The 15,415-nt window shown below is 39.9% G+C and overlaps 2 protein-coding genes across 5 annotated transcripts; both read right to left on the bottom strand.

Moving 5' to 3' along the window:
- Positions 1-801: 801 nt before the first annotated feature.
- On the bottom strand, positions 802-15,355 carry LOC135166333 (chloride channel protein 2). 4 transcript variants are annotated; one of them, XM_064128444.1, is made up of 7 exons: positions 7,867-8,795; positions 7,617-7,701; positions 4,717-5,002; positions 3,514-4,644; positions 3,207-3,437; positions 2,767-2,990; positions 802-2,690 (listed from the first exon to the last, which is right to left on the bottom strand). In XM_064128444.1, exons 1-7 carry the CDS (start codon positions 8,019-8,021, stop codon positions 1,725-1,727), a joined length of 3,078 nt encoding a protein of 1,025 aa, XP_063984514.1. In that variant the 5' UTR covers positions 8,022-8,795; the 3' UTR covers positions 802-1,724. The 4 variants fall into 4 exon arrangements, with proteins under 4 accessions (XP_063984514.1, XP_063984515.1, XP_063984517.1 ...); XM_064128445.1 differs by lacking the exons at positions 7,617-7,701; positions 7,867-8,795 and adding an exon at positions 14,304-15,355; XM_064128447.1 differs by lacking the exons at positions 7,617-7,701; positions 7,867-8,795 and adding an exon at positions 8,925-8,988.
- Positions 10,004-14,257, bottom strand: LOC135166350 (uncharacterized oxidoreductase YjmC). Its single transcript, XM_064128475.1, has 3 exons — positions 12,002-14,257; positions 10,996-11,552; positions 10,004-10,448 (listed from the first exon to the last, which is right to left on the bottom strand). The coding sequence occupies exons 1-3, from the start codon at positions 12,314-12,316 to the stop codon at positions 10,142-10,144; spliced, it is 1,179 nt and encodes a 392-aa protein (XP_063984545.1). The 5' UTR covers positions 12,317-14,257; the 3' UTR covers positions 10,004-10,141.
- Positions 15,356-15,415: the final 60 nt, after the last annotated feature.

The following is a 15,415-nucleotide window of genomic DNA, read 5'->3' as shown; positions in this document are numbered from 1 at the left end:
TTGAAGAAAATCACAATAAATAAAGGAATCTTTTTTTTACCCGCACATTGTGCAGATTCTTGGTGGACGTAATTATTTAAACAAAAAATTATCAGCCAATTTCACTTCTATGATTTTGTAAAAAATAAAAAATTCCGTAAACCACCGAGGTCAAAGATTATATTAGCATTCCGACAATATTACGGCCGAACGTGGGGAGGGGTGTGTAACGGGAGAAAATACGTGAAAAAAAAATCTTATCAATACCCCATGATTCGTCACGTGCTGGTATCACTGTTATTATTATTTCACGTCAACAAAGCACATGTGACTGGAGTCATGTGATTCCGTAATCTGGTTACGGGTGGTAATCTCTTCTGGTCAAAGAGTGGACGAGTGGACACTCTCACGTTCACTTTACCAGCCAAACAAGTTTTTTTTCCATCTTTCTTGTTGTAAATAATTTATATTTCCTCAATCTATTGGGGCCTGTATCTACAGTAGAGGCGAAATTTGCATTCTCGTTCTTTTGGGTTTTGATGATTTCAGTTGAGTTGATTGAATAATACATGAAAAAATTTACATTCATAGCTATTCGGTTAATGAATTAATTTTTAATAGCTAGAGAACAAAGGTGACTAAATTATTCTGATTTCTGCGCTTAATTGTAGATGCTAAATGTCCGAATACAATAGGATCTGACACTTGAGTCGTTTTAAAAAAGTGTCTGTACCCCTCCCTCTTTCCCGAGGCTCCCCACTTCAATAAAAATAATGATAAAACAATTTTCAAATGAAAAACATCAATAGGAACACCAGTAAATCATTTTGTACAATAAATTATTTTCATATATTTACAAACATTCAATTCTACATGACGTGTAATTCAGCGGATTGATGAGTGTCCTCAACAATAGCTGTTTCAGTCGACAATATTCATTTCAATATCTACTTCCTCCTGGATGGAATGTAAAAATAGTCTCCTAAAGACCGTTCTCCTGACTAAAGATTCAAAGACAGTAAATTTTTATTTAACGTGATATACAACTATATATAAATTATTTGTTCGGCGTTCGGTAATCCACATGTCTGCTCCTTCATAATGGCAAAGAAATATTATTGGCACAATCGTATTCATGACACAAGTCAATAGCTCACGTCGATATGTTCATATACATGTCCAACATAAATATATACAAATTATTTCGAATGAATGATTCGTTCACTTTTCATTCGTAATTAAATCAGTATAAAATACCTCAATCGTGACGGCGCAATTTCTCCAACAGTGAGTACTACAAATAGTGCTCCTATCGTTATGTTCGATAATCGTTATATATGATTACGTTATTGGAGCCTTATAATCAGGTCTCATCGATGGACAAGACTATCACAATGTCTGCATTGAAATAAACAATTCTAATGTTAAACTTCGTCCAATAATAATAAAAATTAGTTTTTCGTTGGGTGAAGATTAACGATAAAGTGGTGAAGGGGACTGAGTAAATTTACCAAGGATAGAGAATATTATACGTCTATGATCTTCCATTTGTGTCATATTTTTTCGAAACACCTATCAATCCCTGGAGTTTTCCAAAAATTTCCAGAATTATTCTCAAATCATGGGAAGTTCCCAGAATGTTCTTCATTTTTTATAAGCACAAAATGGCAAATTTTCTAGAATGCCAATAAATGCCACTGAGACAAAAAAAGTTTCCGAAAATGACACATACACATCTGCCCCCCTTACACACTCTCCTTCTTCTCCCGATCACCCTCATCTTCAGCCTTGTCACCGCCATACTCATTCCCATGCTCATCATTGTCATTATTAATGGAATTGATTTCCTGCAAATCCCCTTGATTCCGCTCGTCGTTGATATCCTCCGAGCCTTGTCGCTTCCCCAAACCAGAGACTGAAATAATCGATTGACTGGTGTCAGCATGGGCCGGTAGAACGCCAGCATTGGCGTCCTCGATAGCCTTCCTCAGCTCCTTCAACGCCACGACTCCAACAAGTCTTCCAATAGCCGTGACATACGCGTGGTTGACGCCAACCATGCTGAAGAGGCTGTGGACTTTGATGAGGGAGGTCCTCTCGACCAGTTGAAAGGGCGCCGGGTCGATGTGACACCTCGAGAAGTCAACGTCCTTCGCCATTTCGCTCTCCTCCCAAATCTTCTGGTCCTCAGCGGACATGTCAATGACCCGTTCCCTCGGCAGTTGAACCTTCTTCGATGTCGCGGGACTCGGCAGCATCGACTGATTAACACCAGCAGTAGATCCATCAGCTGTGCTACTGACAATAGCCACCTCAGGGTCGGGCTCGACATCCTGAAGAGTCGCTGACTTCTTGAAGATCGCCTCGAAGGCTAATCGAATTCTGCTCTCGGCCCCAGTTACAGTCGTATACGGCGTCATGGCGGGGCTCACCAGAGGGCTGAAGCCCTTCAGCGTGAAGGAGTTGGTCTTCTTGAGGATTGACTTCTTCGGCTGGCAGCCAAACATCGGTGTATGGTAGGTGTGATGCTCCGGCTGATTCCCAGGAATTGACGACAAGTCGTTGACACTTTGTCGTTGGAGCTTCAATATATCAGGGGCAGGAATCACTTCGAAACGTGAGGGTCGTCGGGTTCGCTCTTGCTCCCGAAGTTGACGCTCTCTTTCTTCACGGGCGCGCTCTTCCGCCTCCTTCTGGAGCTTCTGAGCTACCTGGAAGACCATTACTCGGATAAAATAAAAACATATCCATGAAAAAAATTAATCAGTTTCAAACTCATCAACTCACTTGAAGTCTTCGCTCTCGTCCAATTTGCTTCTCAATCAACTTAATTAATTCTAGGCGCTGAATCGATCCCAGAAGTATCATCGATTCAGGACTATCGACTAGGGGAAATCCCCGCAATTTGCGGTTGGACTTGAGAGTATCCTTGAGTTCTTGATAACTTATTCCATGCCAAATGTACTTGACATCCCGTACCATAAAGTCTTCTACGTAAATGTTATACATTCCTGCAATAAAAGAAAAATATGTTGGCAATGATTTCTGTCTATAGAATGAGCTTTAATTGGGTGAAAGATATTAATGCAGAGTATGAATAATTTTCAAGTTGCTCTCACCAGATCTGATCCAAAAAAGAATGCACAAACAGCAGAATAAGGAATTAATTAATTAATGCACATTAAAATGAAGAATAAGAACCGTGAGGTTTTAGTGATGACACCTACCAGAGCTTGAAGGCAGCAAATCCGGAAGGTATGGCAGCTTTTTAATAAGAATAATACTATCGTAGATACTTGGTTGTAATAAAGCTGCTATTGCATTGCTTATTAAAACGGCTATCATAATAGGAACAATGTGAGTTATTTGTCCAGTCATTTCGAAAATTATAACACTAACGGATATTGTATGTGTGACACCAGCTGAGAAGGCCGCTGCCCCCACCGTTGCATATCCCCCTTTAAATAAACACCATAATTATAATTAACATTAATTTTTGACACTACCAGTGCAAAAGTCTAATTTTTTGATTACCTGGTGTGATGGGTGTGTTGAGCCCTCCATATCTCACCCCATTGGGAAACCAAAGAGCCATAGCCTCCCCTACCATCCTTCCCAGGGCGGCGCCAATCTTAAAAACCGGAATGAAGATTCCCGAGGGTACCGGCACTGTTGAACTGATAATTGAAAAAATAAAAGTGAATAGAACATATCCAAAGAGCCCCAGGAATACGTCGGAATAGGGTGTCGACCAGTGCTGAACGATGCTCATCTCCTCGACGCTCAGGTGCGGCTTTGTCCACGTGAAATTAGTGAAGAGTCCCTGGACCTGATAATGAGTATTCAGTTCTCCCGCCATGAATTGTCCCAGGCCCATTGGAAAGGACACCGAGGAGACCATCAGCGAGACCATTCCTGGATAAAGGAATCGATTCTTCTGCAGAAATGAGTTCATGCTCTTGTTTTTCCTCATGAAGATGACGTACTGGCGATGGATCCAGACGTAGAAGGCACCCCCCAGGCCACTGGCAACTCCGATGAGGGCGAAAACGAAGAGCTCCTGAGGATCGAAGGGAAAGTCCATGGTAAAATTGGTGGCGAACATGGCGGTGATGGTCTCCTCTCGCTGAAACCAAATAGCCAACAGTCGAAACATTGTTGCACCGCAGACAGCTGCGAAGAAGCCCCTCCAGTAATTTCTCACAGCGAAGTAGACTGTTGTTACTTCGATGCTGAAGAGAACACCTCCAATGGGGGCACCGAAGCAAGATGCAACGCCAACTGCACAAGCTGCTGCCAACATTTCGCAGTTCCTCGACTCGTTCTCGTATATTCCCTGGAAGGACGTCACTAATTTCGATAGGAGAGTCGCTACGATACTGGCAATGTGAACAAAGGGACCTTCCTTCCCCAGGGGTAGACCAGAGCCCAAGGTGGCTGTCAAGCCGATGACTTTGGCAACTAGGGTGCGAAAGGTCAGGTACTCTTTGAGGGCAACACCTCGGAGGATCGTCTTCATCTCGGGAATTCCCGAACCGATGCTCTGGGGGGCGACGATGTGAACGAAACCCGCGCTGAAGAGAATCAGGCAGACGGGAAGGGAGACCCATGCTAGGTACTGCAGGGCTGGGTGGGACATGAGGTCTTGGTACAGCCATATTCGAGCTGGAAGAAAGATATTCCATAAATTCCAATGGGTGAAAAAAAATGACACATTACGGGAATATTCATGATTACCATTATTACACATCGATATCCCTCGATCCATGGCATAACTGATGAACGCCATTATGACGCCCAACAGGGCCAGAAAGACCCAGTCCTCCCCTAGCCTCGCCCCCGTGTGCTTCCATGCGAATGCTACTAATGCTACTACTTTTCTGCAGAGGGGACCACGCCGTGATTTCCTCAGCTCTTCAGCTCTGACTTTATCGAGCTTTCGCCTGGTTTTCTCAGTCGATTTCAATCTGCGTGCCTCTTCCTTCGCGAATTCACTGAGATCCTTGGTGTAACGACCATACATCTGGAAAATTCAGCCGAAAAAATTTACTCCGTTCGGAAATTGGTGATTCGTACAGTTGAATGCATTGCCACACGGAAAAATTCATACTCTATTTATTTATCAGTGTCTTACATATAAAATATATGTTTTATAAAGTGTTAACAATATTTTTTCATGTGGGTGTTTGTCCATGCAGTTTTGTTGATTAAACCGAGAAAAATTAGAAGAAAAATTTCCACATTTCCAGCAGTAATTAATAGCAAAAATATTCATTGCAGCTCTTCATGCATTTTTGGAGCGGTGTCAAGAAGAATATTCAAACAACGCAGATTTCGCACGTGTCGTCAATTGACATTTGTATAAATCAAAAAGAGCAAATAAATAGCAATTAACAATAATGATAACTAATATCTCAGATTTTGCAAAGGATCGTTACGAAACATAATTAAGATAAAAATTTAAAAAATTGATGCTGAGATGACTCACAAGATATTCATCGTTACATACGAAGTATGCCCTGTTGAGTACAGTAGCCGGCATAGAAACTTATTCACCACTTCGTCTCATGAAGATGCCGTCAGATTCATTATTCTAAAATACGATGATATCATCAATCACATCTATTATCGTAAAATAATGAATCCGAATCTTCCTCGCTAGAGCAGCCCCCTAAGCTCCCAAATTCATCGAAATTTGGCTAGACTAGGCAGCTATTATTTTTAGACTTTACTATTCCTCGCGCCACAATTGCACCCGAAGCTATTGTTTCTATCACAATCGTCAACATAATCTCATACAGCGAGAGCAACTATTTCATCACAAAAAGTGTCATTTAATAATCAACTTTTAATTATGCTTCTGAATACTTTAGTCTCGAGCTCTTCAACACGTAATAACAAGACTCCACTTGTTGATACGCCAATACATTCTTCTCATCTTGTTCTATTATATTTCACTGATCCGAGGGTCTCAATCACATTTGAATAAATAGTTCAGTATCTGAAGATGTGATCTCAACGGCAGCCAACGTTTGACTGTCAGCCAATGACACCGAATAACATCTCGAGCTTTTTTGGCACCAGTTGAGGTACTCTTCATCTAGACAAACTTCCTCATGTGTCTGGCCGATGAAATGAGGTTGTAATGAAATCAATTTTGCAGCAGGAGGTGTCCCATTGTTTACCATTAAAATCCATTCAAATGTTTTTTATTTATGACATTAAAATCAATATTATTAATACTTTATCGTCAATGGAAAATTATGGTCAAATTATTGTGGGAATAAAATGAATTGGAAAAATATTGATTGACGGAGCGAATAGATGAATAGGGAACCGAATTGCGAAGAAGTTGCTGTTTCGTTTGGAGTGGAACCAATTACTCCGTCATCATTAAGACATTCGATACCTGTTGGTTTTGTTATTATAATTGATGGGATTTATTTGAAAGCGCAGTGGCTAAATTCATCGTATGGTCATTGCCGCACTCTTGACGTCAACGTCGGCCACGTCCTACTGGGCACTCGTTGCCCACTCCAATTTTAGTCATTCGTGCATACCGTAAATTCAACTAGTCCATGTTTAATAATAATTAACCATGGATTATATTATAATAATGCGCCTAAGAGTGAAGTCCCGATGAAAAAATCTAAGCGATTCGTTTACGAAAAATTTCGCTCTATTTTGTATTCGACGTCAATTTATCATATGTATAGAGTAATTAATTAAGACAAATTAAAAGCTTCTATTCCAAAACGATACAAATAAAGAAACACTGAAATTATTTTTGCTGATTGAATAGAAAATTAAATGGAATAATGCTCAGCTCTAATTACTCCTCCAGTAATAGCTATTCCTTACTTCACTGTTATTATGTAAATTTTAATCACTGCAGTTAAATACCGGAGCAATTAAATCTCACAACAGTGAGCTATACTGTTCAAAGAATGAATTCTCTGGAGAACCTGTTTATGAATATACCATCGAGAAATCGTTCGTATTATTTCTTGCAATTAAATCATCAGTTACAGAAGAAGTTTAACATTAGAAAGACCCTCGGAACAGAAAAGAAATGGAAACAATTTTTTTTCTCGTCTGATGCGTGACAATTGGTGCATTGATGCATCGTGACAAGGTCATCGCGACGTTCTCTCCGGTATCCGGTATTCACCAAGGTCTGCTCTAGTGAAAAAATATGAAAACAATGCTTTGCCTATTTCCACGTGAACGATTAGATGCAATTGCACTCCAAATAGCAGAGACATCGGTTATGAAAAATATCAGATCTTATTAATTTGATGAGGAAACAATCGATTATGATTAACTATCGTTATCATTGCTAAATTGTTATTTACTTGCTCTTTTCAAAAATACAGTTCGAGCATTTAAGCATTCAATGGAGCGTGCATTCAAATTGAAGTGATACTAACTCCACAAGATCACAGAAGAAGTGACAAGTTTTATTTCTGGCAGCATTTCAAATTGCTTATTATTTTGCATCACCTCTTTGTTCTCCTATACATAATATCTAATGTCTAAGAAGCTGCAAGATGTAAAGCGTGACGGATTATTCGGAATCATCGAGCCATGCACGTTGAAAAAATTCGCATTTTCCTTTTTTATTCCTTTATTCTTACGATTGTGTTAATGTAGTCGAAGGGATCGAATTCCGGTGGCTCGTCATCTCGGGGTGGTGGACAAGGGTAGAAGGCTTGAGACGGCCTAGTACATACATCGTTTTCAGGTACAGGCCACCGATTCAAGAGAGATGAGAAATCGATAGAATTTAATTTTTAAATACCAATTTTCCACGAATTTTTTTTTCATTTTTGGTTTCAATGAATGAAATAAATTTGCGTGCCTAATGTGGTAGGGAGAATATTGTACCTGTGGGGCCTATTGACACCCTTCTCCTTGAGTTTAGCCATAAGTCTCGTGAAATCCTCCCACTCCTTATCGACATCCTCCTCGCTGCCCTCGGGATGATGATGTCTGTACGCATGATGGAACTCCATATTTTTTCCAACTTTTTCACTCGTCATTTTAACGATATTCTATTCCCTTGCTAATATCTATTTCACAGAACTATCATCTCCTCGTTCGTGTCACAGTATCTTGTGAATAACTGATAATTTTTGTTCAGGACAACACGAGCCTCGAGTGAATCTCCATTGTTCAATGGTGATCTCTCATGTGAGGCTGTATTACTGAGCCTGTACTTCTTCACTCTCAATTTATAAACTCAACTCACTATCGCAGTGGGTGAGCGACGACTGACAGTACCATAATTTTCGGTTTAATACACGCAAATCGTCAACTACTGTCATTTCACCTAGTGCTATAATTCATTACGTTTTCAAGCTCTTGAAAGTAATTTTAATCGTGAATAAATTAAGATAATGAGTATAAAATTCTTTACGTTGCGTATGGAAATTTGATCGAAAAGTAAGCAAATTGGCTAGAAATTTTTCTCTCCCAGTCTATTCCCACGAACGCACTTCTTCAACAATACATAAGCTATAGACATTTTATTTTTTTTCTCAATATGAATGCGGTCAGTTCAAGACATTTTCGAAAATGCGGGGAAAATTTGCGGCATGTGAATAGAATTAGCCAAAGACCGATAGACGTTCGATAAAAGTCCAATAAATTTTTCTATTGAATATCCACTTTTTCACTTATCACTGCCAGTGATTTTCACGCACAAGAAGTTTTTTTCTCATGTAGGTACGAAATCTATGAGTCAGACTGTACTAAAAGTTGTTGGGTAATGGGCTACTTCCCTTCCGAACGTCGTAGAGTCGCTAACGGGGAGTGAGAGACCCTCACTTCAAAGTCACGAGTTATCATATTGGTCGGAATGACCTCTTTATTATGTCCCACGTCTTGGATAATAAAAAAATCAACAGAGATTTTCGTATTTCTGGTTCTGAAATTTTACTTACCTCATTACGATGCTTGAAAAATCGACCACAGGGCATAATTCCCATGCTCTGATGTTCAGAGGGTCCAGATTGCGACTAAGATATTTCGTGATTTTTCTTATCTATCCGAGACTCTTCAATTGAACCTTGAAATCGTCGTAAAAATCTTTTTCTCCAAATATTTGTTGGTACAGAGGCTAAAAGGTACCGGTGTGTGTTGTAGGTAAATTTGATTGGAGTGCGTAATTGAGGTACAAACAGATAAACTGCTTCTGATGAGATCAGCGGGTGCAAAAAAAACTCTATAAAATTTTCTATAGGATTTTCTGCTGAAAATTCTTGGAATAATGCTGACATTGCCAATAGGATTTCCTAGAAAATTTTTTACTATCCTTTTCATATAATGTCTCATATAAATTTTAATAACAATCAGGAGCTCCTGAGATTGATTACTCGTGAATGTGTTATTCGTTTTATGCCACAACAAAAGCTTTCCGATTGAAACCTAATAAAGATGAGCTGCTTGTGGAAGCTATCATCGATAACCCATTGGGCGGCAGATGTCGAGGCTGAGGGGGCCAAGAGACACCAATAAACTCCGTAAGTCATCCACCTCTCTATCACTCTTGTTTACAATGTCATAAGTTCAGTCAGTGAGACTGAGTTGTGAAATAAGATAACATATGGCCAGGATTTCCATAAAAAGAGGAGTGCGAGGGAAAAGTCTTTGAGAAGAACAATCTTAAAGATCCTGAACCAAATTCGCAAGATTTTCGTGCGCGTGATTGCATAATAATTCTATAAAATTGATAGCTTAATTTACAATAATTTCCTCAATCTTGAGGCACCGGTACAAGTCACATGCCACGTCTCTATCAATTTGTGAATAAAAAAATAAATAAATAACAGCGATAGACGTAATTCTAACTGAAGTAGGGATCTACCAAGGTCGGTCGATCCAGACGATCGTGCGAGATAAAACCGCAGGATTTTTATGCCACACGTGAGCAGTCTCAATCACTGAACACACAGGATCATCGAATTACAGTTTACATTATTTCCGAGTGAACAAAATAATTTCAAACTACGAAGGCATCATGTGAACAATTGAAAATTCATTTTATTCATTCAAAGATTACAAAATTCTTGTGACAAATTATTTCGAGGTAAAAATATGGATAAATGCGATTAGACAACCATTTATTTAACGAGCAGTGATAATTCATTATTATTATTTATTAATTAAATTTTTTTCGGGAATTAGTCTTCGCCTGCAGAGGCTTGATCTGCAGGTTCTCCGCCACTTGATCACAAATTTTGATCTGATTCTCGTGATATCGAATACCCCCCTCCTGATCCACCCTCGCCATAGCCTTCCTCTCGGGATCCCCAGCGACCATAACTCCCTCGTCGCCAGCCGTTGACAGCCCCCGCAGCTCCCCCAACAGCTGTCCTAATCTCTCCCCAGCCCCGGGTGCAAAAACCTTGGGATCAATCGCCATGAAACAGTGGCCAAGATTCGCGATGCGATCGTCCTCCTTCCACCTGGAGAGGCAAAATGACGGTCACTTTTTAAAAAACAGTCGATCGCCACTGACACCACCGAATACTGACCCTCAGATAATTTTTCTATCGACAAAAATAACCGCCACTTACAATATTCAGTCAGCAATGAAATCAAAGTTTTTTTTAAAGTTTGGAAACAGTGGCATTTTTAAATAATTCTAGTGGAAAATATAATTTATTAAACTCATACAGACACAGGAGTTATGTCTCGTCTCAAAGGCTAATAGAATACGACTAATTTTCCAAACATGAAAAATCATATTTATTCAAAAAATTGATAAAAATATTTAAAGAATTTTAATGGGTACTTTTTGGAAAACCGAAGTCTTCTATTACCCTTCAACAGACACAAAGAACAGCTGCCAAAATTTGACAGGCTTCTCATTACCCCTCACAGATAACACCACCTATGACCGAAAAATAACATTTATTTTTTTACGATCCTCGGTGAATCAAGACATTGCCGATGAAGCCCTATTAATCATTCTGACACTCAGTAAAAGCCCTTCGCTCGCACTATATCCACCTTCGTATATTTTTTCCAAATTGACCGCCAGAGAGGACGCCGCAGAGCACCTCCACCATAGTCGCCAACCCGTATCCCTTGTAGCCAGAATTTTCCTCAGTTCCTCCGAGAGGCATTAGCTTCGCCGTTTGATAAGCTTCAACGGGGTTTTTCGTTAGTTTTCCATCATCCCCGAGAGCCCAACCCTCGGGTATATCTTGGCCCTTGGTGACTGCCACCTCGATTTTTCCAAGGGCTACGGCGGTTGTCGCCATGTCCAGGGCGAATTCATCCTTTCCATCGTGGCTTCTCATTGCCAGCGACAGGGGGTTGGTACCCAGTGATGCTTCGGTCGAGCGTGTGGGGACGAGCAGGGGACTTGTATTCGTACAGGTGAACCCTATTAAACCTTCTTCAGCCGCCATCAAGCTGTAATAACCGCAGATGCCGTAGTGGTTTGAGCCACGTGCAGATACCATTCCAATTCCAAAGGTTTTCGCCTTTTTTATCGCCAATTCCATACTGAATTTTCCGATCACCTGGCCCAGACCGTTTTGCCCCTCCACCAGGGCTGTTGCCTAGGGTCATCAATTGAATGCCTTGAAATCTCACATTTTACCGTTCACTTTACCATTCAAAATTTAAATTTCACTGCCCGGAGAGAAATATTCACCGAAAATTTTGGACAATTTGTGGAATCCGCTCTAGGATACTATTTCCCGGTTTTTTTTATACGCGCTAGAAACTCTCTTGACATTCAACTATTTTTATAAAGCTGGTGAGCTATTTCTAGCTCCTCTGCCGTCAAATTACTCAATCGATGGAGAAACAACTGGAAAATAACGTTTATCCGGAATTTTCACGGACCAGTTCGTAATTTTTTTTATTCTGATAAAATCTATTGAATTTTTCTCTCCGTGTAGATTTGCACTTTCAGTTGTCAAACTTGCCAATTAAATTTCGATACAATAGAAAAAAAAATGTAATCATCAATTAAGGGCGATGGCCAGGGCTTAGCAATAAACACCTGAAAATCATTGACGATCTTGGGTTGGCCGTGTGGATCGGTTCGCTTGCTCTCGATATCTTTCACATACATCGGCATTCTGTTCATGCCATGACTGAAGTGGCCCCGATAGTCAGCCGTCATGAGGTGATGCGCAACGATTTTCGAGTGATTTCCATCGGCGCCCACTCTCTCCATGCACTCGGCGACAAATCTGACGACCTCATCCTTGGTTATCAACAGGCCAGTGACCCCAGTGCTGCGCATTCTCCAAAAATGATCAGCCGACGTGCGGCGCACTCCTGTTGCGCCACGAATAATTACGTTGTACGACATGAGAATCGCGTAAATGTTCCCTTTAGCCGCGCAACGTCACTCTCGATAGAATTCAAATACCGACACTGAATTATTCTGTCTCAACGCCCAACCGCTCACTAAATAATATCCAACATTTCCCCTTTGTCGCTGGCAGCGCGTTCTATTTAACAGAACTTGCCACTGGTCTCTGAATTCTCACAACCGTCAGTGACCCAGTAATTGCTGCCATCCCAGTATCTGACATTTTCAGCTGTACTCAATGGAGATCCGATGTATCGCTGTTTATTACAGCACAATTAATTATAAAATTACCTTGCCGCACCTTCCATCACAGGAACAGACCATTATTACCGCACTTTTCATCACAGGAAAAATTTATGACGAAAGGAATGTATTTAATAATCATTTCAAAGGAAAAGAAAACAGTAAATCCAATAAATGGGACTTGATGTCCCTCAGGTACGTCATCCCTTTCCACCTCCTCCCCCCCTCATTTATTTAGCATCAGAAAATCTATCTGTTGATTGAAATGAATTATTCACTGTAGAGTACTTTGCTATGTTGTTAATTCGCACTGGTGATATTCTTTTGGTTTTTGAAGAAAGGAAAGTACGAAAAGTCGTAGTGGTTTCCAATGGATTTTCATTATAAACGGCGGTAATTCGAGTCCCACCAGGTCGGCCGCTTAACGTGATCTACTTGATTTCGAGATTACGTAAGGGATCACGCGGGGAGAGGCTCTTTCACTATCGAATGGAGGTTTCACGTGAGATTATGATGTTGTGACGGGCGGTAAATTCGAATTTTCAATCGCAGATATTGAGTTAAGCTGAGAGCTTTTCCGCTTTATGCTCCAGATTTAAATATTTTTGTGAGGAAAAAAAATACTCCTCTGCACCACGTAATGGAAAAATTAGCCCGATTCATTACTCAGCAAAGTATTTTCAGTAAGGGTGCTTCGAGGGAGAAATATCCAAACCAAAAAATGCTGCCCCACCCCCTCCGATCTCCTTGAAATAAACGAACAAGTCACAAGACCTGTAATTACTCCAGAATATTGGAAAAAAAAATCAGATGACTTGACTGTCCTCGAATATTGATGACTGGCTCAGTCACATGATACCCAGGTATGCTCATTAATCACGTGCTTTCAAAAACACAGATAACTATTTTTTTAACACGTGATCATGTCACTTTTTCGGGAGGATACCTTGCCACACCGTGTGACAGACGCTAATTGAGTGGATCTTCCCAACCGCTAATAAATGATAACAAATGTGACGTCATTGGTTCAAATGGGCACGCATATGATTTCTTTGATCGGCGAGTCGAGTCCGACCTACACACGTACGTTAATCGCGCCGGGATTTATTAAACATCGACTCGATGGCCTTTAAGCTGTGATAAGAGCTTACACTGGCATCATATGACTCTTTGATTATTCATTCGTTCTAATGTGGACAAACACCTGGCACATTTTATCCTGGCTTTGTCCACGTGCAGCGTGCAGTTCTTCACGTTTCAATTTTTTTTGCAAAGGAAATAAACTATTGGGATTTTTCGATTTTCGATGGGAAAATTGTTCAGCGAAATGGAAATTCATTGAGTTTTCTGTTACCTTTTGTTCATGAAAAGTGAAAAATAAATTCCTAACAGATTTCCGCTTTTTCTGTTGATTGAAAATTAGTATGTTATAGTCACATCATATAGGTAATCATGGTCGATAATTAGCAAATAAATTTTGTACTTCGATTTCACGTAAAAATTTACGTTTACTCATCTTTTTATAAATGAATCATTGGAGTGTTCATTTCCATGTTCATTCTATACAATAATAAACATCAACCTTTGGATATAAAATATGAAAAAAAACGGTATTAGTTGGAAATAAAGTCCGCTTTTACACGAAGCAAAAAAATGTGGAAATTTTTCATAACATTGACATCAAATAGTGAACTCCTCCCTAGCCCTTGAAAATACGCTTTTCCTGTAATTGAAAACTCACCAAGGTATTCTGGTAACCCAATCCATGGTCGTGCTTGTCGTTCCTTGCCTCCCTAGATGCCATTATTTCGAACGAGAAGAAAAGCTCGTCGATCCAGTAGTTCAAATCAAATTATCACTCGCCAGCATTCTGGAATATTCCCAACCACGTGTTGAGAATATAAAAAAACGTAAAAAATTCACGGATTTGTCTCAGAACACTTTTCATCCAAGAAACTGAAAAGACTCGTCTTCTTATCGTTTAGCGGCCAAATCAGGCGTCTTATCCGAGCCTTGAAATTTTTTCTTCGATTATTTACGTCACATGTAGTGTAAATCCAGTACAAACTGCCCTCTCCGGCAAATATCCAAGACAAAATTCTCAAAACTTAAGGAAAAAAGCCATCAAAATGCCAATGTTATTGCATCCTTGACGATAATGTCAAAGTATACGACAGTGTGAACATTAAAAATGATTGCACCTTCTTCAAAATAAATAAACACTTCAACGAGCGAGACGTTCGAATGATCGATCTATTATCTCTTTTGATTATGGAAAAAATAATTTACTCTCTCGTCATCAACGTTCACGCAATCATCGATCGATTGAAATATGTTTTTAACAAGTGTCAAACTAATTTCATTGGCCATAAATCAATGGTAAAATTGATGACACGAGAGCGTCAGGACGCGCTACGTCTGTACGACGAGACGGTCGTGAGTCGACTGATAGGTAAATGAATATACAGACTGTGATTTGCTTGAGTCGTTTACAAGAATATCGAAAATTGCCATGATACTGTGAGATCACTCTCCACTATGTTATTTACCTTCCATGTCCCCTCCCCTATCGTTCGTGTCATGATATTGAGGAAATGATTTTCATATTTTTTGGAGGGGGAGAATGGGACTGCCGAGACTGTCGTGGGTGATAGAGATATATGTTATGGTATAAGAAAGGCTCATTCGACCCTCCAAACCGTAAGAAATTATTTCCAATGATTTTTCAGAATGAAATTTCCGAGATTTTCCACCCTTCAAGTCTCTCATGAATATCTCAATATCCAAGAGATAGAGCCAAAATTTGTTCGTGTCTTGTAACCCTCGGTTCACTCCACAGAACAGGTTATCATT

This window comes from Diachasmimorpha longicaudata, chromosome 10 (assembly GCF_034640455.1).
Source record: "Diachasmimorpha longicaudata isolate KC_UGA_2023 chromosome 10, iyDiaLong2, whole genome shotgun sequence".
NCBI lineage: Eukaryota > Metazoa > Arthropoda > Insecta > Hymenoptera > Braconidae > Diachasmimorpha > Diachasmimorpha longicaudata.
This window is presented reverse-complemented; position numbering and strand designations above follow the sequence as displayed.

Excerpts from the sequence above, each read along its gene's own strand:
- LOC135166333 (XM_064128444.1), bottom strand. The coding sequence starts at position 8,021 with ATGACGAGTGAAAAAGTTGGAAAAAATATGGAGTTCCATCATGCGTAC. Across the intron at positions 3,438-3,513 it reads CAACACACCCATCACACCAG|GGGGATATGCAACGGTGGGG; the intron begins GTAATCAAAAAA and ends GTTTATTTAAAG. Across the intron at positions 2,991-3,206 it reads TTTGCTGCCTTCAAGCTCTG|GAATGTATAACATTTACGTA; the intron begins GTAGGTGTCATC and ends CTTTTATTGCAG.
- LOC135166350 (XM_064128475.1), bottom strand. The coding sequence starts at position 12,316 with ATGTCGTACAACGTAATTATTCGTGGCGCAACAGGAGTGCGCCGCACG. Across the intron at positions 11,553-12,001 it reads AGATCGTCAATGATTTTCAG|GCAACAGCCCTGGTGGAGGG; the intron begins GTGTTTATTGCT and ends TGATGACCCTAG. Across the intron at positions 10,449-10,995 it reads TTTGGAAAAAATATACGAAG|GTGGAAGGAGGACGATCGCA; the intron begins GTGGATATAGTG and ends TTGCCTCTCCAG.